Source organism: Falco rusticolus, chromosome 5 (assembly GCF_015220075.1).
Source record: "Falco rusticolus isolate bFalRus1 chromosome 5, bFalRus1.pri, whole genome shotgun sequence".
In the NCBI taxonomy this organism is placed as follows: domain Eukaryota; kingdom Metazoa; phylum Chordata; class Aves; order Falconiformes; family Falconidae; genus Falco; species Falco rusticolus.
This window is the reverse complement of record NC_051191.1, coordinates 55,233,636-55,257,867: the sequence shown is the minus strand read 5'-3', so window position 1 is coordinate 55,257,867 and position 24,232 is coordinate 55,233,636. Positions and strand designations below refer to the sequence as shown.

The 24,232-nt window shown below is 49.6% G+C and overlaps 1 protein-coding gene across 2 annotated transcripts; it reads right to left on the bottom strand.

Annotated features, from left to right (window-relative positions):
- Window positions 1–2,631: 2,631 nt before the first annotated feature.
- LOC119149334 (suppressor of cytokine signaling 1-like) lies at window positions 2,632–18,097 on the bottom strand. 2 transcript variants are annotated; one of them, XM_037390476.1, is made up of 4 exons: window positions 17,997–18,095; window positions 11,983–12,148; window positions 7,622–7,746; window positions 2,632–4,341 (listed from the first exon to the last, which is right to left on the bottom strand). In XM_037390476.1, exon 4 carries the CDS (start codon window positions 4,273–4,275, stop codon window positions 3,595–3,597), a length of 681 nt encoding a protein of 226 aa, XP_037246373.1. In that variant the 5' UTR covers window positions 4,276–4,341; window positions 7,622–7,746; window positions 11,983–12,148; window positions 17,997–18,095; the 3' UTR covers window positions 2,632–3,594. The 2 variants fall into 2 exon arrangements, with proteins under 2 accessions (XP_037246373.1, XP_037246374.1); XM_037390477.1 differs by lacking the exon at window positions 11,983–12,148 and having other exon boundaries at window positions 17,997–18,097.
- Window positions 18,098–24,232: the final 6,135 nt, after the last annotated feature.

The window sequence follows — 24,232 nt, the reverse complement described above, 5'->3', positions numbered from 1 at the left end:
TCTGCAGCCCCCAGCCATACAACCCAAGATGCTCATTTTCAGCCAAATGAGAACAGTTCACAGCCAGGTCAGAGCAATCTGGTTAGAAAGCTCTTCCCTCAGTGAGGTATAACTGTGCCCATAAAACAGAAGCATTCCTGTGCTTGGTTATAAATGTGGAAGAAATTAGCCTGCTCCTTCCCCCTCCTCAGTTTCTGAAGGGAAGGTGGGAAGGCAGCCAGTGCACCTCAGCAACAACACCCCCAAGGAAGAAAAGGATGGAGGGGTCAGGCAGGGTGCCTGGGGCAGCAGGCCCAGCCTCACTCTTCCCATAACAGGCAGAGAGGGAGGGCAGCTGTGTAGCTGACTCCACCGAGGCAGGGCTTCACCCAAGAGCCAGGGAACAGTCCCAAAACACAGGTGCTCAGAGCCACCCGAGATGCTGGCAGGGCAGATGTAGGAACTACAGGAGACCTGTGCTCTGCTGGAGCTCTGCACAGAGCACTGAAGGTGAGCAACGGCATGGTGCCCGAGACCAGGCCAAACCCACAGCAAGCAGCGGCACCCAGGGCGCGTGTGGCCTGGGAACGCTCCATGCCGCATGGGAGGTTTTCCCCTCACCAGCACACCGTGCCACCATCCTGGCCTGGCACCCTGGCAGCACGCTGTCAGTGCAGCGTTTGCCCTTCCCTCCACGGTGGGTTTTCCAACCACAGCACCTGCAGCAACAGCACACGCACCACCCCCAGCCCCACCACCTCCTCTATGGCCAGTCCCCCCTCCCTGCCCCATGAAAACACAGAACCACAGAGATATCCAGGGGAAGGGACCCAAGGAGGTCCTCTCCAGTCCAGCCTGGAACAGCTCCAAGGTCACACAGGTTGCTCCAGGCTTGACCCTTTTGGGTCTTGAAAAATTCCAAGTGGGGAGACCACCCAGCCTCTCCAGGCAACCTACCTCCCATCCAAACTACCCTCGTGGGAAAAAGGGTCTCCTCACAGCCAGCCAGGACTCGTTTCCCCTGTCTGCCACGTCTCGTTCTCCCAACTGTGGTGAGCCTGGCTCCTTGCTGACGTCCTTGTAGGTAGAGGCAGACTCCTGTTAAGTCCCTCTGATGCCATCTCCTCTCTGGGCTGAACAAGCCCAGCTCCCTCAGCCTCTCCTTGCAGGGCAAGTGCTCCAGCCCCCTGAGCTTCTTGGGGTCACCCCCCTCCCAATCTCACTCTAATTTATTACATTTTCGTTGCACCACAGAGCCCAAAATGGGATGCAATATTCTAACTGGGGTCTAAGGAATGGTGAGTATAGGGAGGTGATCACTCCTCATCTGCTGGCAGTGTTCCTGTTAATGCATCCCTGGATGCTGCTGGCCTTTGCTGCCAGGCAGCCTACGGAAGGATTTGGCTTTGCTGTCTGCCAAGATCCCTAGTCTTTGCATGGGTTACGTTACTTGGATAGGGCTGCTTCAGGAACTGGAGATACCAATAACCCTGAGCAACAGGGTGTGTGTTTGAGCAGGGGATGCACGGGACTAAACTCTCAGGGTGGGCTGAACCCCAGCCCCTCTCATGATACTGCTTGGGGTAACGCAGGACACCCCAGCCCTCACCCAGTGCACTACAGCCTGACTTGGGCATCTGAGGCCTCCAATTCACCACCTCTAATGGACCCAGTGACAATGATGGATGCAATTACCTGCTTAGCTTTTTGCCCTGGCTCTACACAAGATTACAGATCTGGTGGCAAGCAACATCATACCCGCGTCAGCTGCCACTGTGCACGTGAACCCTGTGATAGTGAACAATCCCAGCTCACGTTTTTGCACCGGGCTGAGAGCTGCAGGAGCTGCAGGGCCACTGAGCTGCCCCTGGCCTCCCTGAGACCAAGAGGAGCAGGCAGCAAGAAGATGGCCGCTTCTCTGTCACTTACTCAACTACCTTGGTTCATAAGCCAGTGCCCCGAGATAGGAGGCCAGGCACCTTGCCATCAGCAGAGTGACAAGACCCTCCAGAGAATAATTCAGAGTGTCTGAGTGAGGCTCCTGTGATGAATCACACCCTGTGTCTCTCTCCCTGTGCTGACCGCATGCTTTGGTTCCTCAGATAAGGTACCTGAAGCCAAAAGAGCAAATTCAGAGTAATCTCTCCCCCCATGCAGTTTTTTCCCCGTACAGGTCTGAAGGGGAAAACCAGCATGAGCTTAGCAGGCTGCCTGCCTGACTATGGATGCTTGGCTGCATGCAAAATGGTTTGGCTCAAATTTTACAGTATCTGAATTTCTCCTTTCATGGAGCTGTTTTCAGTCACTTATTTTTAAGACATCATACCTGCCGGCACCCCTGAAATGAACCATAGCCCTATTTACGTCAACTCTGTTCCTCTCACCTTACTCATCCTCACCAGTTCGAGTTCATTGATGCTGTGCCCTTTTCTAGGATCTTCAATTACTCATTTCTTTCAAACACTCAGTACAAATTATAGGGTACTAAAAATAATTCTGAAAATCTCACCCATACATTTTTAGAACTACCTTCTGTTTAGAAAATTCTTTACTGGATTACACTGTAAGATGAATTAGATTTATTGTTCCCAGCTAGGTCGATTCATTTATGTTCTGCTTTTGGTCTTTATAAGACATTTACTTGTTCCGTTTCAGTTTGATTGCCATGTCTCAGCACTAAACTAATCGGGTTTCTAACACTGCAAGGGAATGAAAATACTGCTATGTATTCATTGACTGTAAAAAATAAGTATAAAACCATGTTTATTAACATTTTAAAAAGTCTCATATAAAAAATTCTTTGCCTTTTTTGAGGCAAAACCAAAACATCTTTTTACGCTCTATAGGTGGCAGCAGCATACTATCAGATGAGCATAAGAAAGGGTGCTAGATCCCATCTCTTCACACCCTCCCAGGGCAGACCCAGTTCTCCAGTCGAGGGTTACCTCTGCAGGAATACCATGCCCTTAGTTAGTATAACATAACTCATCTGCACTCCCAAAAATCTGTTCAAAGAAAGCAATGCAAAAGCCAGTGAAGCTGCACGTATCGTACATAGCTGCAATGGTTTCCTTCTAGTGCAAACATTGGCCTCTGAAGTGCCAGGCATTGCATTCATGCTGCAGGGAGCGAAACGCACCCTCGCTCCACCATGGCTGTACGAGTGTCCAGTCAGCACTGGGGTCGTGCCCACCGATGCCCAAGCTGCACTGCTGTGGGAGCGGACTCACCCACCCCCACTTCACAAGGGCAGATTTGTAGCAGAAATGAGCTTAGACACTTTGGGGTAGAGGAAAACACAGGGCTGACCTGGGAGGACAGGCAACTCACCTTCTTCTCAAGCTTGTAAATTATAAATGGAGCAAAGAGCAGGACTTGTTTGGGGGGGGAAATCTCTGCTCTTCAGATGTGGCTTTACCCCAGGCATCTCTGGAGAAGGCCACATGCATTATGCACGTACAAGGACACGGCTGTCACAGTGAGAGGGTTCAAGTCATGCTCCCCCCGCCCTCCTCTTCCTCTCCCAGCAGCAAGTCCAGCCCCACCAGCATGGCGTGTGTCCCACCAGCACAGCCATGTAACAAGCACCTCCCTTTGTCTCCCAGACACATGGCATCATCTCCCAGCCCAGGACAGAGAGGGGCTGGGGACGACACTGCCCTCTGACCCACCCCTTCTGCCCACGGGTGAGACAATCTTTGTGGGGCGCATCCCTGAGGAGCCCCCCAGCCCTGCTCTGTCCCCCGCTGCAGTGCCAGCAGGCAGGCTCCGACAGCACAGTTCTCGCAGTGTGGGCACTAGCCGGCGGCTCCGGCACAGGGGCTCGGAGAAGACCAGGGGGGTTCCCCCCATCTCATCGAAGTGCAAGGGGTTGTTCCGGGTCCCCGCCACCACCAGCTCCAGCAGCTGGACCACGCAGTCTGAAAACCAGTTCTTCAGGCGGAAATAGCCCTCTTGGAAAGAGATTCGGAGGCTGACCGGCCCTGTCGGCATCCGCACGCTCAGGCTGAACAAGCAGTTCCCCTGTGAGCTGTCCCGCACCAAGTAGGTGCCGACGGGCTCACACTGGAGCTTGGCATGAGCCTCCCCCACGGACAATGGGCCCCAGTAGAAGTCGCTGGCCTGAAGGATGTTGAGGGACCGCTCCAGGACCTCCCACTCGCAGCTGCGAAACATCCGGAAACGATCGGGCAAGCTGGACGGCACAGGGCTGGGAAGAATGCTTCGATGCTGCCTTTGCGGATGAGAAACAGTGGTGTGCGTGTTGTGCAAATCATCTGGCCTCCCTCTGATCATCTCTCAAAGAGCCCATGGATCCTGGAAAGATGCTGCCTTTACCATGCTTCCTCCTTTGCATCCAGCCTGTAGGACAGAAGGAGAGTGAGGCAAACCCAGTACCTTCTTCTAACTGGGCAAATGAAGACACTTCACAAGGGAGAAAGAGCAGCAAGAGTACCAAGGAGCTACTGCATGTCACCAAGCCCCAGCTGTAGGGACAATCAAGGATATAGGTGCAGGAAGGGCTCCAGCTGGGTCCCCAGCAGCACAAGGTAGCACCTTACAAAGCTCCGCATCCATTGGGTTTCTGTGATTCACAGCTAGGGGCTCCCCAGCACACCCTTCAGCGGGCTGGTTTGAACCTGGCAGATCTTGGTATTTCAAGACTCCCCTCTGTTGCATGCTCAGGGGCTTTTCAGAGTGACCTTGAGACTGACAAGGGGAAATGACACCTCACAACAAAAGGGAAAAGTTTCCCAAAGCAAGAAAGTATCATTTACTTTGTCATTCAGTGAAAGGTGGAAAGGTTTCCTCACACCTCTCCAATCCTTCTGAATCCTGTTCAAAAAGACAGACCACTGGGCTTAAAAGCAGCAGAAGATGGGACTGAGCCTATCCCACCAAACCCTGTGAACCACTCCCTCACCCCCGGACATGCCTGTTTTACTGTGCAGAAGAACACAAAGGTCTCAGATCAAGACCCCTTCGAGAAAGTTACATCATCAACTTCAGGGCTGGGACTGCCACAAATGAGACCACTTAACATGATAGCAGACGCTGCTGATGTCTGAGGAACAGTTCTGCTCTGGCCCTTGCAGCCCCCCAACTTCTGTTTCTGCTGGAGGGATGCCTCCCCCCGCCAACAGACAGTGCTGCCTTCTCCCAGTCACCGTCCTCTGCTCATGAGCTTCGTTCAAAGTGCCCTCCCTCACTTTCACAAATTTGCTCATCTCCTGCACCTCATACCCAGTGTTGAAGTCAGCAACTAACTTCAATTATACAAAAAAATACATATTCTGCATGTGTGTGTGTATATATATATATATATGCATAAACATAAAAACCACAGCCCCAAACCAAAGGCTCATTCTGTGAGAAGCTGAGCTGTTACATACCGCTTCCCCAGGCTTGACAAGTCAGTAGCTCACCGCCAAACCCTGCCCTTGGTCCCTTGACACACTCCATTAACCCAGTCACACTCGCTGACAGCGCAGCCGTGCTCAGAGCAGAGCAGGCTGCTGAAACGCAGCCTGCAGTGGAGGAAGACATGCTTCTCTGTCTCCAACAGTCCTCACAACTTGCGGGAGCATCAGGGCTCACAGTGGGCAGGCAGCCTCCCAGGGAATATGCAGGGACCTGTGGAGGGCTTGCTCTAGAGGGAGAACTTTAGGTTAGGCTTAGCAACTTGCGAGGTTCCCCTTACTTTGCACACTTTGCCAGCTATTCAAAAGCCTTGTGCTCCTTTTGGTGCTTGTGCCAGCTGGACGGCCATGCGGAGCTATTCTGCTCCTGGGGAGAGGACATGGAGCAGCCATGGCCAAACAAACATCTTTCCCTTGCATGGGCACGGTAGTTTTGGAAAGGAGGCATCTGCCTGGCAACGTTTTGCCTACAGTCATCTTTTCCCTCCTAACATCTCTCTCAATACTTAGCAGTAATACCATTAATGTAGCTGTCAGGCACATCTCCATCCATGGAGCCATAAACACCCTTTCCAAGAGCAGCCTGGGAAGCTTCTTCAGTTTCTAGCCCTGTGATTTGCAGTCCACAAGCTGCTAACGTCCTTGATACTGCGCTGAATGCTGCTGATCCTGCCCTTTAGATACGTGTCACTGTGAAAGGGAAATTACATGCTTAGAGAAAGGTGGGAGGGGTAGGAAGGAGTTAATCAAGTCAGGTTTTTTATTTTCTATTTAAAAAAAATGTAGCAGTTGAAGGCTGCTCCGATGGTTCAGCAAGTCAGAATAAATCTCAGGGGAAGTTGATTTAGTGAGCAGAATGCAAGTAAACAGAATCACCACGTGCAGCGACTAGGGCCATCTTTCACCACTGAAAACTCAGCACTGTAGGTGCCACAAGAAGTTACAGCATTTCTGTCCCTTTTCTTCTCCTCTCTACTGGGTGAGGAAGCTATAGAGCCCTCTGACATTAGCTACTATAGAAAAACAGGATCATACTCCTGCCAGATGCCTCCACGGCTGCAGGTATAGCCTCAGGGAAAGCAAGAAAGAGACTTGCTCCCACCAGAAGTCACACTTCCCAAACAGCAACTTCTCTTGGGTCCAAACAGAAACTTTGCCAATGTCATGGGTCTAGGTTGGAAAATTAATTCAAGCAGGAAAACAGAAGCAGACAGCTGTCTTTCATTTCCAGGCTAGTTTTAAAAATAACAAACAAATAGATAATTTGTTTAAGGCTGCGATGCTATTTGACAGAAAAAAAAAAATCCGAACATGTTTGTCCCAGTTTTCAACCTCCAGTCCTTCTCCCAAGTCCTTTAAGAAAAATCCACTGCTACTAGAAGTCTGACTAACTAAGAACTGAGACTGCGTCATCACTTCAAATTCAAAGTAAATGCAAAATTGCACCCTCACAATTTGCTCACTTGCTTTGAAATCTACATATGGCTCAGAGCCTCAGACGGCGTGAATTAGTTTAGCTTCAGTGACCCACTTCCAACAGATGACTGCCTGGCCTGCAGCACAGTACGAGTTATATTAATATTAGCTCTTGAAGCGCTTCCTGATATTACCTTTAAGGTTCACTTTTAATGGGTCAAGAGGTCCTACATGTACATGGCCTCCCACGTCAAGGAGGATGAGCAGACTCTCAGGATTAGGAATAAGCCAGCCCATGGGTGAATGAAAATGTGTAATGAAATACACATACAAATTACTTCTGCTTCTGATTTGCCACACCACGATTTACTTTCCCTCCCCCCACTCCAAAAAAGCCCCAAAAACCCCAATGCCCAAACATGTCACTACCTCCCTACTATAAGACAGTCAGAACAGTGCTTGCAGCCAAAGCAACACACCCTAAAAAGCCAGCGTCCCGCTAATTAAAAGGCTGGATAAGTTTCTCCAGACCTCCTGATTTACTGCAAGTTCAAGAGCTTTTCCAAGTAAGTGCTCTTGACACAGGGCATTCTGCTTTCCTCCTTGCTCACTACACAGGCAAGGCAGTGTACTTCATGTAAGGAGACAATTCTAGTAAACCAGGGGACTGTATGCAGCCTCTGGTGTCAGCCAAGCCAGCCCTGCACCCTGGGGCTTGACAGATCTGGCACGTTCAACAGCAGCCTCAAGTACTCAACTACAATGCGTTCTTGCACTCTTCCTCCAAGACACTAGAAAGAGCTTACCTCTTTACATTTACCACCCATAGGGATGAGTTTCTGGAAGTCAGGCCTGGAAGTGGTCCAAATTCAAGAGCTCCGATGCGGCACTTCCCAGTTTTTGCAAAGCTTTACTTAAGAGCAGATCCATCCTTTGAAAAGAAAGGGATGTCCATCAAACAGGTGACTAAGTCCATTATTTCACCCTAACGTGGATCTAAAATACAACAGATCTGGGAACAGGTTGTCTGTCTCAAACTCTTTGACCTGTATTATTGTAGAAGCATGTATACAGCACTTCAGAGAGCAACACAGACAACAGGTTATTGTTGTTGTTATTATTATTATTATTGCTACTTATAAAGCCATGAGCTTATTAGGTCCAGACAGTTCTCAAATGGCCTAAGGACAAATGCAAAGACCATAAAGTTGCCATCATCTTCTGGAAGCAGGAAGCATAAAACCCAAACGTTAAGAGACGATGGCAATAGGAATAAGCTTAAGGATTCAGAACAGCAAACTCGGCAACACACAACATTCAGAGTATCTTATCTGAAACCACAGAGGAAGCCATTCACTGCTAAGTTATTACAGTGACCCAGTCCATTCTGGCTGCGCTTTTCTGCCCTGCTTCCCTAGCTCTCATGGCTTTCCTTTGTCACATCACAGACGGAAAACAAGCCCCTGACCTGGTAGAGCAGCACGCCAGCACGTGTGCAATTACGTGTCTGTCAGTGGATCCATCAGCAAGCTGAAGAAACCAAACCCAGCCTTCTGCATGCCTTTCAGAGGCAGTCCCTGTAAGGCTTCACTTATACCTATACTACATTACTTAACATCACTTCTCTGCATCCCCTGCAGCGGAGCCCAGACCAGGCACACACCCCACAAGCCACATTAACTGGCAGCTAGCAGAACTGTGGGTCTATCCCTAACTACCTACCCGCTCCAATTGCTTTGACATCTCCCCATTATCAACCCTGCAGTTCCCAGAGCAGTTAGATGGAGGGTAGAATAATTTGGAAAAGCTCTCCCTGCGGTACCCTGCAAGCCCTTGCAGCAGCACAGCGTCGCCGTTCCAGGCAGCAGAGCTAGAGCAGACATCTCTTGTTTGCACGTCTGCATCCCACAGAAATGCGCTGCCTACTGATTTGTGGCTGGAGAGGATGTTTCAAAGCAAAGTTCAAGCAAACAACTGAAAGAAACCTCCCTGGTAAAAGCCAAGCATGCAGTGTTGTGTTTTAATGGTGGGCCAGCCTGGTTCCCACAGCCGCCACCATCTGCCACGCGCTGGCAGCAGCTGTCACTGCTATGGTGCATGGTCACACCAATGCCTCTTGTCACAAGCACCCTACCACGGCCAAGGTGACCAGGGCTGATCCAGAAAGAGCTTGCAGAGGGGGAAGGGAAAGGCAGGAGACGCACAGACAGACATGTGCCAAAGAGCACAGAGGGAGCTGTGGTTAGGCGAGGAATGTGGCACAGCTTAGTGAAGAGGACTAATGTTAATCACAGCCAATTTCTCCAGCACAAAGCAGGCTTAGGAGACATTGCAGTACCCTCTATCTTTTATGCCATGGCTATAAATAAGAGTTTCATGTGAGGCTGCCATTATGTCTGACATATGAGGGGATATATGTAAAAAAGAAAAAACCCTGCACCCCACATGCATACCTCAAAACTGCGTTTCCCTATACAATCAGCATTCAAGTATACAAGATTTAATAAAATAAAATAAGCTGATACAGGACACACACTTTGACAGTTCCTGCTTCCATGCAGCAGAGATGCTGAGCAGAAGGATCCTGCAGGCGGGCTCTGGGAACCAGCTGCTGGACACCTTGCAAGAGGACTGGTCTTATCAAACCCTTCCCAACATTCTGGGGTTGGAGAACACACCTCAAAACCCACAGATAACTTCCTATGGATCTGCAATTTAGGTTTTGTACTTCTTACCATAATTTTCTATGATGTGTTTTCTGCATTAATGTGACACGTTGCTGATACAAACTAAAAGGTTTTTTTACCCCAAGAAAACCCACAAGACAGTACAATGTGCGCCAAATATTCTTCAAGGCAGGGAAGCCTGCAAGCATGTTTGGTTTCTGCATAACATGCTTTAAAAAAAAAAAAAAAAGGAAGGTTGCAGTTTACAAGGAAAGCCAATTGCTTTTGCTAGACTAACTGAAAGAGCTGGAAGAAAGATTCTGCTCTCTGGGTCCCCTCCTCACACCTTGGAAATACTATGCACATTCAGAACAACTAATTCCAAATTAAACAGCCTGTTCCTCATAGAAATAGCCCAGCGTGAAACTGTAATCCTGCCATTTCAGAGTAACAGAGAAGTCACATCGCTTCCCTGAACTCAAAGACCGCTGTGCAGTAGCCACAAGCAACTATGGCTTGCTCCACAGCAAGTAAAACTACCAAAACTACCAACTGACTTCTGGCCAAAGACAGCTTCTACTGGAGACTGAAGTACTCCCTCCCCCGCCGTCCCATAACCGGGGAAAAGAGAATTAAAAAAAAAAAGTTAGGAAAAAAGAAATCTGTAGGGGTTTCTCCTAATTTTCAAAGCTGCAGCTGAGCTTACCCTGCCGTGGCTTAAGGAAAGAAAGTTGCTGCTTACCTCTGGCTAACACCAGCATTTTCGGTAAGCAAGGGAAGCCTGGTCATGTTGCTCCTGACGTTTGCAGTTTCATAGTGAGCAGCCACCCCTGCGAATGTCAGTGCAGCACAGCTACGCTGCACTCAGCTGGGGAGCACAGCCTCTGCGGGGCTGCCTTCCCCGCCTCCCCACTGCCGGCAGTGGGGAAGCACCCCCCAGGAAGGTGACCTGGGCTCTCCCCGGCTTGGGTGAAGAAATGAGGAGAGGGCACAAGGAGGAGGAAGAAAGAGGTGAAGACAACAGTAGTCCCTCATGGCTCCCATTGGAAATGCTCTGTCCTGTCTCCCTGCTGAGAGGGGGATCAGTGGGAAGTGGGTAGCAATGCCCAGGGCTGCATCCTCGCCCTCCGCTGGAGCGGAGCCCTGCATCCACCAGTCACAGCTCCTCAGCCTTGCCAGCTCCCCCCATGCCCAGACCAGCAGCATAGGTACGTTTCCTCCATTCCAGCCTCTCTCAGCTAAATTGACTTTTTTCAGTTGTTCCAGCACCCTGTTTGAGGAAACTCATAAATCCTGAGAAGCAAAGGCCATCAGCCATCCCTGTGATGGCCACAGCCTCTTATCAAAACCATCACATTTAGCAGGAAAGGAATTCAAAGCAGCAGCTAACTCTTAAGAAATAAGCAATGTCTGCAGCTGGTTCAGTACCATGACCAGAACTAGAATGTTTGAGAAGAGTCCCAGGCACTTAACCAGCCCAAGTCAGAGCACAGAGGTACCAGGGAGAGATCCTCCCTTGGCTCTTCCGAAGGATCAGCTTCAGATGTGAGGGGCCATTCAGCAGTAGCAATTACCGTGCCTTGAGAGGAAGGGGCAAGGGTCAGAAAGCATAACTAAGTTTTATAATGGGGGATTTCCAACACGCAAAATAAACTAGTCCTGAGAGTCAAAAGTGAAAAGAAAACCAAATTAAGTCATGAGAGGTTATTTAGGAAATCTTAAAGTGATAGACCATGCAGTCCTCCCACAAATGATGGCGCAGAGATGCTGCCTGGCTAAGAGGACAGGCTTGGCGGACAACACAGGTCATGCTGCAGGTATTAGCTGTAGGTGCAACAGCTTGCAAGGGCATCTGCCATGGATCAGAGGCACCAAACACACACACTACAAAATGACAGTCCCTGCCCAAATCTCTCTACAACCCCAATAATCCTTCAGAAGATGAAAAGCTAACCCTGGCAGAGCCGATATAAAGGAATATAAATTACTGACAGTAGGGAGCAAATTTACAATGAGGATGGCTGTCATGAAACTAGGACAGTAGGTAGCCAAGATAAAACAAGACAAAAACCAGAAAACAAATGGCATTTTCAGTTTATCAAAAACAGAAAACCTCTGGGCAAAGCATTTAATTGACTGGGACACCAGCAAGGGGGATGAGGACACTGCAGAAAAGCTATGTGAACAAGCAGATATTCTTTTCTTTTGTACACAGGATGCTGAGGACATTCCTCAGTACTTAGCATTGTTTAACCTGGAGAGGGAAAAATGGGTGCTCTAGCAGAACAGTCTGGGGAAAGGGACATTAGAGCAGAAAGTCAGCTGGACACAGCGGACTGTCCCCATGGATTTTGAACAACTGGGAAATGGCTGGTTCGGATGCAGACAGAAGAGCTCTCTCTAATCAAATCAGCTGCGACTACCAATTGTCAGAGGGCTGCAAGCGTTGTAAGGAACATTTTTTGACATGCGCTACTAAGGCAGGAGCACCACATGGCTACCTGACTGTGGGAGAGAGGCAGACAAAGCTCCCCATCAGGAAGATGGTATCTGAAGAAGCAACAGCTGCTGGGACATGCCTTGTGCTTCCCCAAAGCCTCCATGCCAGAAGCAAGTCAAAAACCAAGACATGGTGCAGGAGGTAAACAGCCGGCAGCATTCCAGGACCTGTAAAACAGATGGACACAAGACAAGGAGCTGTCACATCCCGGGGTGACAGGAGGTGGAAAAGGGGTGTCCTGAGAAAACCAAGGCGTTTCAGTTTCAGCCCCTGCACATCTGATCGTCTGTCTGCTACCCTCCCAGCTGCTGCATCTTCCCCTGAACCGACTCAGCCCACTTTGCAGAGCATACATCCCTCCCTGCTGCTTGACAGGCCAGTGGGTGCAAGTAGCCCAAAGCCTCCCCCAGCTCAGGTGTGAGAGGCTCCCTTCCCCCTGCCCATGCAAACACACGTGTTGACCAAGGTCCCTTTCTAGAAATCCCCTCCACCAGTCTTCAAGCTGCCATTGCTGGCAACACCTTCAACACCAGAGCTCTAACTTCGCCCCACAGCTGGCAGCTTCCAGCTTCATGTTACTTAGATCTAGGCAGCCAGCTGGAAAAGCAATGAGGCCCCTCCATCGCCTTCCGAGGGCAAACAGTGACAAGAATCACTTCACTCTCTGCAGGCCAGAGAAGTCAAAGGTCACTCAAAATTTGGCAGGCTGGCAAGCACCAGGAGTTCAGGCAAGACTCTGTCCTGACAAATGCAAGCATGCAGAATTGGAAAACAAACTGGGTCTGTATTTCGAAGAGCGATAAATTAAGTGGCACAGCTAACCAATGAGCCGAGTAACCGTGCTGAGGGCTCATTAACAAAAGCTCTGGCTCTGAATGCAAAAGCAGTCATTAAAAACCAAGAAGCAAACACCAGCACGAGGTTGCAAAATGGATGGGTGGGAATGTAACAGTAATGTCACCACCTGAGATAATACGTTCAGTTCCAGTCACATTAAATAATAACAGATAGAGCTGAAACAAAGGGGACAGGCCTAAAGATGGGTGATGAGAAGTCACATTTAAGTGTTCAGACAGAAAGAGACTGGAGAAACTTCATGCTCAGTTTAGAGGGCAGATGGATACAAGTAGATGCAATAGAAAAATACATGACAATCAGGCCATTCTTTTTATATACTCTTTCATAAAACTGCAAGAGAGGAAGTTCAAAGGTGACTGAGATTGAAAAGTAACTAATTTTAAAACTCATAAAAGGAAAAACTCCAATCACATAAACATTAAAATGCTGCTGCTGGGGAAAGTGAGAGCTCATCTGAGGAGTCTCATTTCTCTCTCAAATGCCTCTGCTTTGTTTCTGTAAAGCACCCACCATGCTATGCTTTAGCAGACCTTCGGCAGAGGAATCCAGCAGCAAAGGGCTGGGGTTTTTAGCATCACCTTTTTAAGCCACCTTTTAACCATTCAAACTTTAAAAAAAGACTAAGAGGAGCCCAGCACAAGGCATAAAGGTCCTTCAGCTGTGCAAAACTGAAGAAGTAAACAAGGGTATACAAAGTCACTATAAAGAATCAACTATTCCTGCTGCAGAGTAGTTAAAGCAGCTCAGCCTGTTTTTCCCTCATTTTTGAACGACTAAAAAGAACAGCACCTATCACTTGGATGTGCTGACTTGAATACTGGTGTGCATCCTGCACAGATGGCAAATTTCAGAGATTACTGCTAAAGCTGCTCAGAATCAGAAACGGCTGTGGCAGTGATGTTAGAAAGAGACACTCCCTCTGGTTCAGCATCCCCTTGAGTGGGGCTCTTTGTCCATCATGTCACTTAGCTAGGCCTTGGGGGATGAATATAACTTCTAGCAGGGGGGATTGCAGAATGTTTCTCCACTTCCAGCTTCCTCCCCTCAACATTCCTAAAGTCTCACCAGAAAACAAGAAATCAAATGCAGACAAACAGCAACATTGCTGGTCTATCAAAAAGCATAATCAAACCACTCCTGCAGGCATCTGGGCACATCACCACCAGTGTGCTGGCCCAGGCAAACCTAAGCCAAACCCCTCTCAGCAAGGCACCTTCAGCAAGCTGCAGAGAAGCCCAGCTACACAGTCCAGATTGCAGGAACAGGAATGGAGATCTTTGACATTCTCCAACTGCTAACAACCACACTTACTTTCTTCCCTGACAGCCTTAACCTAAGTTTCCAAACAAAGTTTGCTACCGAGGAAGTACAAAAGCTGTTCCAAACTGTTTCTGAACTGCAGAATCACACACACACGCAAAAATCCCCCTTGCTGCACAAGTCACAATCTGAAGTCAAAATTTTTCTTCAGCATTTGCAGGGAGTGAGGGGGAGGACAAAATCTCTCTGCAACAAAGGCAACTGAATGCTGCCAGCTTAACCCAATTTTGCCAGCCGCGGCTCCAATGTAAAGCTACAGCAGCTTATTTGCAAACTTAATATTGGCACCGTTAATTCTTTCCCTCATACTTTGCATGTGTCCGCGAACAAGAAGCACAGAAAGCACATGGGGAGCAGGAAGGGAGAAGGCAGAGAGAATGCGCATTATCAAAATACCTTGAGAGCAGTTCTTGGAAATGTGCAGCCTGCAAGCCTGTATCAGACACTCATTTCCTGTGAAGTGCACACAGGCCTTTTCATTTCTCCACTGAAGAGGACAAAAATAAGGGGGGCAGCTCTAAAGTCTTCGAAGACAACACAAAACCAGCATTTAGCAATTGTACTAAAACTGAATGTAACATTTTTATACTATTAAATACCTATTGGACAGAAGCAGATTCCCAGAAGTTTTTAAAGTAGGACTTTCTATACCTCTCACTTCTAAATCTTTACTTGAAATCTTGCACTTGGTCAGGGAGGGGAAATGAATTTTACTCAAGTCATTCTGACCACTCGCTAACACAAAGCCACCAAATCCTGCAACATCAAACACCACTGCATTTGTGTTTTTTTAAGGGTCTGAGACCGATTTCAGCAAAATGGTGAGCTACTAAATACCTTACCGAGGCAGAAAGCTGCAGGATATGCACAAATGCAAACCAGAAGAGCAGGCAGTAGTGAAGTAGACAGACAGGATAGAAGGGGGTAAATTGATATCATGCCCCTCTTCTGCCTCTACTTACATGTAATCAAGGGTCTAATTAATGTAGCATTTAGTTGCGTTATTTTAAATAAATATATGATGCCTCCTAACGAACACACACTTAATACCTTTACTCAGTATCACCCCTGTATGGCATACTCAGCTCTTGTACCATCAACATTTTCATTTACAGAAAGATATGCAGGTGCCCACTCCTCCCAGCTTGCGAGCTTTCAGCAAGCACCAGTAGCCGAGTTCTGCAGCAGCCTGGAGTAACGGCTCAGGAACGCACCACCTCCCCACAGCTTTTATTAATCTAACCACAGCGTCAACTCGACCCAAATGATGTCATATTTAAGTATTGGCACTATCTGTTTATTGCTGACCGAACTAAGGTAGGAGAAACCAGAAGACAGAAGCCTGTGGGTGGGTAAGGGGAGATGGGGGTGGTGAGGAGCTACAGGGAAAGACTCAGGAGGAAAGAGCAAAAGGTCCCCAGTGGGGACAGAGAGAAAGAGGAGCAAGGGAGGAAACACAGCTCCAAAGGCACATTTTCTCCTTTGTTTCTGAGCAATGCAACCACAGTATTAGTGACAGCAACTAAGAATTTACCCCACCCAACTCCAGCTCTATACTTGCGCAAACTGACCACCAACTTCACAGAAATCCCAGTTGGATTGAGGGTAAGAGGCACTGGCTGCGTGTTTGAAGCTGCCATCTGGAAACTGAATTTGGCCCTCTCTGAGCAGGCATGGCAGTAGCAGGGACACACACCTGGGAGGATGTGCAGAAGCTCAGCCTTTCCCTGGCACTCCCCTAAGCCTGCTTTGTGGGACCCCAGCACAGTTTACCTGTGCGTTCCAATGAAGCTTTAAACAAAAGCCCTGTGCTGCCTCTCAATGCCACTACATTTAAGCAAGCCAGGTTACTGAAGGATGTATGACATATCAAGCGATAACAAGGAGCACAGAAATAACAAAGGCCCAGCTGCCAGCCTAGCTCAGGAAAAGATGGGAACCTGAGTGGGAGGTTGGCATCCCAGTAATCCTGCGGGTTTGTGCCCAAGAGCCTTCTACTTTGGAGGGGACAAGAACCCATACTTCAACAACTACTTTTTAAATCACATACCCAGCAGAATCGGTCACGAACACAGCAACAAAGATTAGCTTCATCTGCTGCAACTGGCCACATCTCGTGGTAACTTGATTCAACCAAGACCAACATTATGTGATAATGGAGCCTCAGTCCAACAAACTTCTGTGCATGTGCATAATTTTTAAGCACGTGACTATAGCCCTGCTGTGTCTGAATGGGCTATTTGACATTCACGCAGCATCTGAACTGCAGCTACGATTGTTTGGAGAAAGAAGATATGCCTGCATACCCTCCTAAGGGCACAGTTATTAGAGAATGAAACATCAGGAAACTAGTTACTTCTGATCCCGCTCCATTTTAGAGTTGAGCATGCTCAACATGTGACTGGGTTTTTCCTTTTAAGTTCTCTGAGAGTTGCAAGGACTAGAACTAGCAAACAGCACTGTCTGGACCACATAGTCCTAAATAGCAGCTTGCTAACAATACTCTTTACCCTCAACTTTCCAGAACAATAGTCAAGCCACATCCCCCTCCTTCATCCACGCAGGGGAAGAAAAATGCCAGGGACATCAATTCAACATTCTTGAGCTCCTCTCAGTTACCTCCAGGGTTCATCCCAGATCCTGTTTCCAAGCTTCTATTGAGCAGGAAGGAATACACACTTAATCTGATTTTTTTAAAAAAGGAAAGAAAAAAAAAAAAGATTGTAAGAGTAGCATGAGCTGAAGTTTTAGGTGGTAACTATTCCAAAATTCTCAGTAAAAGCGCATGTGTTTGTGGGAAAAAGTGAGTAGCAGACCCTACATGGCTGTGAGCACCATGACTCAGACTGCACGAAGAAGGAGGTTTTAGCGATAACCTTTGCCGACAAGGCTTTTCATGGGCGCGCGGCACCGATCTTCTGCGAAAAGGCAGGTGTGCGGCTGCGTTCTGACTGTGCTGGGTCTGGAGGATGGCAAGTTCCCCTGCCTTTCAAGGGCAACCCCTACGGGCACACACGCTCCCGGTTCACGGTTACCCCGTTCCCCTGGCACGCCGTCCATCCTGGCCCCTGGCCGGCAGCTTGCTTTTCCAGCTACAACTCAGCGGAACACCCTGCGCGCCGCTTCTCCCGTGGTTTATGTGAGGGGGAAGAAGCAACGTGAAAACCAAGTTATTACCCGCTCCCCGGACCCGTGCGGCTGCTTCCCCGCAGACCCATCTGAGACAGAAGTTACCGGTTTCACTTTAAAACAAGCGTCTCCCTGCTCTGATGCTGCGGAGAACACCTTGACGCCAGGACGAGCCCCAAGCTCCACGGAGCCTCCCGGGCTGCTCCCAGCACCCCACCGCCACCCCACCCCAGCACACGGCTCCCTTCAGGGCCGGCCGGTGAGTGGCAGCACCCCAGGTCCTCCCCTGAGCCCCGCCGGGGAAAGCACCCCAAGCCCCGCACGCCGCCTCTTCCCCAGCCAACAGCCCCAGCGCCGCCCGGAGCCAGACCGGCCGCGGGCTGCACCCCCGGCGCCCGCCCTGAGAAGCCACGGGGGGCCGGAGCGGTCAGGCAGAGAACACCCCCACCCCCAGAACGGCCAGTTTCAGTTACCGCCGCACAACTTACTCTCGGCGCCTCCGGGGCCGCAGGCGGGCGGGCGGCACTGCCGCCGGTGCGAGCGAGCGCTCAGTGCCGGGGCGACAGTGGCGCTGCCCGGCCCTGCCCCCGCCGCCCTCCCGCCCCGAAGCGAAACTGAGGCGGCCCCGCTCCCACCGCCCGGCGCCGCCGCGCTCCGCATCCCCCCCCCCGGCCCCTCCACTGACAAAGGGGCCGGTGCGCGGCTTACCGGAGGCGGCGCGGCTGCCCGCCGGGCCCTCTCGGCCGCGGGGCAGGCGGGCGCCGTCGCGGCGGCTTCGACTCCGGGGAGAGCGGCGGAGAGGAGGGGAGGAAACCCCCCAAGTGGTTCTTTTCCGAGGAAGGAGCCACGGGGGAGGGGAAGGGGAGGGGTTTCTCCCTCCTCCACCACCCCGTCTTTCCACGGCGTGGGTCTTGCAAGGGGGAGGAGAAAAAGTATAAAAGAAAAAAGTTGTGGGGTTTTTTTGTTTTGTTTTGGGGTTTTTTTCTTTTTAAGAAAAGATGGACGGATTTGAGGGGAGAGGAAAAAAGAGAAAAAAGGAAGAAGAAAAAAGCAGCTGTGAAAGCCCCTCCGCCGCAGACTGGGAGCGGAACCCCACCGGGACGGCACCGCAGCATCCACCGCCCCCCGGGACCCGCCGGAGCCACGCGTCGCCCCGCGGTGGCGGGCCGCAGGGGACCGGGGCTCTGCCCCCCTCCCAGTTACCATCAGCTGCCCTCCAACGCGGGGCTGGGGCATCGGAGCTCGCCAGCACCGCGGCGGGGGTGCTGTGCCCAGGGCTGGGGAGGTAGCGCTGTGAAACCGGGGCGGGGGGCTATGCACAGGCCCGGGGCAGCACAGCCAGCAACCGAGAGCCCTTTACACCGGTGAAAAATGGGGAGCCTGTCCCGGCCTCCGCTGCCAGAGTTCCCCCGGCTCCCATCGGGCACTACAGGAGCCCCCAGAAGGGCACCAGGCACCCTGGCAATGCAGCTGTGGGGCAGCCTAATGTGCACTTGAGGAGCGTGCCTAAAAATGCACGCTATTGCCTTGGTGGGTTGAATGCAAATACTGGAAATCGTGGAAAAAATGGGAAAAGGCACAAAAGTTTTATGATGCAAAATATAAATAGTGCACCACATGGTGCACACCATAAGCATATTACTGCTCAAACTGAATAGATGCAATAGGATAGAAGATAAACTTCAGAATTCTGTACAAACCCCACAGCTGTCAAAGAAGGCCTAGCCTGCAATTAGGCTATGACTTGATCGCACCATCAGAGCTCTCATTCACCTATATACTTTCTCCAGATCCCAGTAAGACTGCTGCATATGTTTTTGGTGCATGCATGCCAGGTGAATTGCCTTGTAGAAAAAGCTATATGCAAACACCAAACACAGACGTGCTCTGGCTGCTCTGTACCGGTCCACTGATGCAAAGCAGCTGTAACTCTGCGTTGAGCAGCTGACTAAAAGTGCTTTACAGCTGCTTTGCATTGCTAGGGAGCACGAAGCAGTTAGAAACACTGAATCTGATCTCCAGTGTTGCCAGAAGTTCCACTGAGTATTGGGACATCAGTCCTTGTTTTCTCTTTCAATCAAGCATGAAGATGCTGCTGACCACAGAAGAATTTGTGAACTTCCACAAAGTCTGGGCAAAGCGCTTTTTCAAGGAGGCTTCAGTGGGAGGACCTGCCGCTGGAGCCCTAAATCACAGCAGAGATGAAGTGCTCATCTGTTCCATTTTTGGCTTTTAAGTAGGCTTGTCACACTTTTCTTTGTATTTTTGGATGGCAGCTTCAAAAATATCCTGTGGTTTGCTTTACAGTTGCCTAGTAGGGAGTTCGTTTCCCTCTATGGATATTTATAGCATTTATTGGGTGACTTCATAGAGTCTACCAGCCACCTTGCCTTAACAAATGGACTAGTCTAATTCTGCCTTTTATTCTTCTTTGTCTTTGCCTGCAAAAAGTAACAACAAGCCTCACTGCTCAGAGATTGTCTGTGGGTCTTGCTCTTCGCTCTCTCATCCACTTGAAACTGTGACCTCACAGCAGTTACACTTGAAGCATATTGCAGCAATCCTCTTCAGCAATAAAAGCTGGTGAGACATCTCAGGATAGCACCATTACAATTTTCCAAAGTTCAGACTTCACTCACAGGACCCAAAATGTGTTCAGGAGCGAGGTACTTCTGAAGTGCCTTCATTTAGGTGGAAAACACAAGGATCCTGAAGTAGCTTTGTATCCTGTGACATGAAGAAGGAGATGGCAACCAAGCCATGCTCAAGCACTGGCTTCGCTAGTGCTGCACTTCTTCCCTGTTAGCCTGAAACCAAGCCTGGATGTGTTTAAGGTGGAAAAATAAAGCCTTTCTTTAAGTGAGTTTTCTTAAGAAAAAAAGAATACAAGTAAATTCCCTAGAACCAAGAGACTCCCCATGCTCTCACCACTGGATTGGTGCTTGTTTCCCCAACTGCTTTCAGCGCATGGATACCTGCCTGAAAGGCTCTGTCTGATGGCAGTGGGGATGCAGACAGGATAATGGTCCTGCTGTAAGCAGCTCACTTTGAACTCTGCCCACTGGTATGTCTCTGGAGAAAGCTGGATCCATCCTAAAGACAGGGTATCTGAGATGCCCAGGATGCTGATGACAGCATGGAGAAGCACAGCTCCCAGGAAGAGGCCAGGATTTGTTCTTAGAATGACAAGTTTTATCCTACTCATTATTTTTTCCTCCGCCTAAGGATACATATACCCTCACTATCCCTGATACTGAAACTTCAAAAAACATTAAACATGAAAGCATTAATTGATAGAGCTGCTGACAGAATGAACCATTTCCAGAGAGTTTTGTCTGAAGTCCAGCTGCTGAGAGCAGTAGGTCTGAGTTCATTCTACCTTTGGATCATAGTTCTGCTTTGTGGTACTTCTCTGCTTGTTCTTCAGTAACCTCCAAGTCTTCCTTTGTAAGTTCAAAGATGTTGACATCCAGCAACCCAAGAGCCAATAACATCCTAACAGCTTCGCTCTTTCTCAGTGTGCGGATTCCTTATGGCCTGCACCAGGTAGAAAGAGCCACAAGCTGTCTATATGCCCCTGCCAGTTTGGGAAGTGTGGGAAGAAGAAAGGTATTTTGGGGCAGGTCACTGCAAACTGCTGAATAAAGATGCTTTTCTGGGAAAGCGAAAGGCATGCATTGCCTCAGAGTAAGGGAGAAAGTAATACAGTGAGGAAAAGAACTGAGATGGAGAGAATGAGGCACTGAAAATCTTCAGAAGAAAGTAAGAGAGGTACAGAAAAGTGAAAGGAGAAGAACATAGAGGGCACGCGGGGTAGGAAGATCTGTGAATGTATTAGATGTGTCAGTACTGCTTTGCCCTTCAGCCAGCAAACCTTTGAGTAGAAGCTCAGCTGATGCTGGAGCATCATCTCCAGTGGATGAATGACTGATGGCTTAGGGGCTCAGTGCCCTGCTGGGCGTCCAGCCAGACCCAAGGTGCTGCTGCCCACCGGTGTGCACCCTGGCTTTGTGGATGGAATGTGAAACTGCCCTGGTGATGGAACAATCCAAGTGGCCCAGACAGAACCCAGACAGGGTTCCTGCCAGATGGTCAGATGGGAAGGAAGGGGCATGGGGCAGGCCTGGGTACTCTGGCATGAGAGGTGATGCAGGCAGTGCATGAGATTTTGTACAGAGAGGACAGAAGGATGCTTGGGGTGTGGATAGGAAATGACTATTCATGATCTCCTGATGTGCTGCAAGTCCATCCTGCAAACAGTACAAAATGTACAAACTTTGACTACACACAGTCTTAGGTGGTTTCTCCCTTCTGACCCTTCCTCCCCTTTTCTAGGTGGTCCCCCTTAACTTTCTAAAAGCCTCCTTTTAGGAGGTGCTAACAGCAAAGCATTAAGAAGAAGAAAAAAAAAACCTCAACAACAACACAAAAAAAGAAAGCCAGGGCAAAACCAACAGCAAAAATCCCCCAGCCCCCTTCCTCTGCTCCCCTCAGAAAAAAAAGCCCCAAACAAAAACACTTTTCTGTGGTTTAGAGCCAGCGGAGGTTGTATTAGTTCAACTCTTATGAGAAAAATTAGCACAAGTAGTGGCCCCTTTGCGTGAAGCGGTGGCCTGGCCCCTCCTTCCCCTCCAAGAGCAGGGCTCTTCTCACTAACAATGAGAAACTGCTTTCCAGGAAATTGAAGGTATAGGGGCTGCCCAGGGCAGAGTGACCTAGCACAGCTGCAGCGAGCTGTGCACCACTGCTTGCAGGCTGCCAGCCTCTGGCACAGAGCTCGTGCACTCCCGTACCAAGAGATGCTGTGTGTCATGGAGGGCTTGAGAGTGGGGAGCCATAGCCAGCTGTGCAACGGACACTCCAGCCACTACTGCTGATGCGCCTTCATTCCAGTCTGCAATACCCTCTGCTGTTCTGGCTTTCCTCCACAGCCACGGCAGACGTGCTTGTGTGCTTCAGCCTGCGCTGCCAGCCCCACACAGGGCTCCTGCATGCTCCTTGGCCGTGCCTGAGGCTCACAAGAGCAGCAGCGAACACGGGTCTGTTCTCCTGGCTCCGATGGGCAACGTACAACCTGACGTGCCTGCAGGCAGCAAGGTCGGGAGCGAAGCTGAGAAGCCGAGCAAGCCAGCGTGCTGCTGAGCCTGGGCACAGCAGTTGCCATTGGGAGGCTGGGCTTCACAAGGTGGCTGTTGCGGGGTGCAGAGGCGCGGAGCTGAGCTGTGGCAAGCAGAGGGTACAGTGCTGGGCAGAGGCAGCCCAGTAGGACGGTAGGATGCTTTGCTGGTGCCTGTTCAGGCTGCTATTTCAAGGACGGGGTTTCCCTGTGCAAAGGAGGGCAGGTGGGCACAACCAGCTCCTTCCCTTACAATCACATAGGTCCAGAAAGCTGAGGTTAAAGTGTACCTGATCTTCTGCTTCAGGTTTTTATAACATGCACAGTTATTGATGTGAGGACACAAGTGTAGCAACTCTTGTATGTTTATTATTGCAAAACTCCAAAAGCAGAGTAAGGGAAAAAAGGCAGGGCAGTTCTCACTTGTTGCCAGTGCCATTACAGCTCTGTACATGCCCCTGGTTCATTAGAGGGAGGAAGACCCAGCAGTCAGTGACCTTCTAGGTTTTCAAAGAAAGCACCGGGCTGCATAGCTTGATAGGTATTTAGGTCAGATTTAAGCAGCTGCAGAGTAAACAAACAGCCTTTTATAACTGTATAGCAAACTACTCCCTCGTCTCTGAATCTGCCTATATGTCAAACACCCTAAAGCAGTAACAGAGGATGACCTGGGACAGGGGAAATGAGGTACCAGCCCACTGCACCAATGGACTCAGGTTGAGCTCCCTGCGGCTCTGTGAGCCCGTAAATCCATGACCACCTCAGCTAATTCCTCCTAACATTGCTGCACACAAGACATGGAGGGAAAAGCTCAGTTAAGGATTACATTGTGTGCCTGAGGCCTGTTGCTTCTCCGTATTATCCCACATTTTCAGGACATGTTCCTGGAGTGCTGTCTAAAAGTGGTGGACCTTGCCTGGGTCCTCCACTCAGAATCCTTTGCCTGGAACACGTAGCCTCAGTCCTGCCCATGCTTCCCCAGATTTGTTCCCCCATGCTGAGATGGGAGGTGATGCTGAACCCCACTCACAGGATGCAGGCACAGTCTGATCTATGCCCACCTGCTTCAGGGTTTTCTCCAAAGCAAACAAAAACCGCCATGAGAGTCCATACCACAGGGAGTGATCCAAGACACAGACCCCATAGCAGAAAGGTCCTAAGTCAGTGCTGGACCTAGAAGCAGGGGGTTCCTCACCTGAGGAAGCTGAGCCTCTAAACCAAGAAAAACAACGTAGAAGACAAGAAGGAGTACAGCCACGGGCTATAGTTTTGGGAGCAGCTGTAGCAGAAGCATTGCAGGCTGGTACCATCCGAAAGCAGTGTCTGTTGCACTAGACTATTTTCCAGACTGGTCTGCTTTCCAGATGATCACAGGTCAAAGGAAACCATCACATTAATCATTGTTGTTTTGTTAAACATCCCATCTTAATTAAAAAACTGCCAATGGTTGGGAAGCTGCCACTACCCTAAGTAAACTGCTCAAATATTTAACTACTTTCTCCGTTATAACATGTATACCTCATCTCTGGACTGTTTTTTCTTGTACCATTGTTAGACAGAGCAGCAATTAGAAGAGGAAAAAATTAATCCTGCATAGGTATATTTAGGCTTTGATCATATCAGTCCTAAGCACTCCTCCTCCTTCCATCCCCTTAACAAGCCTTAGAGCTCTTGCAGGAAGCCTCTCCAACTTGTTAACTTTCTCCTTGAATCTTAGATGTCAGAACTGGGAATTTCACATCAGTAATCACATCCATGGAACTAGCAGACAAAATAAAATCTCCTGCAATATAATCTCATTACACCTGCTTCACATTCCCTGCTTATA

Bases quoted from the DNA above. Each gene is read 5' to 3' on its own strand.
- LOC119149334 (XM_037390477.1), bottom strand. From the start codon at position 4,275: ATGATCAGAGGGAGGCCAGATGATTTGCACAACACGCACACCACTGTT.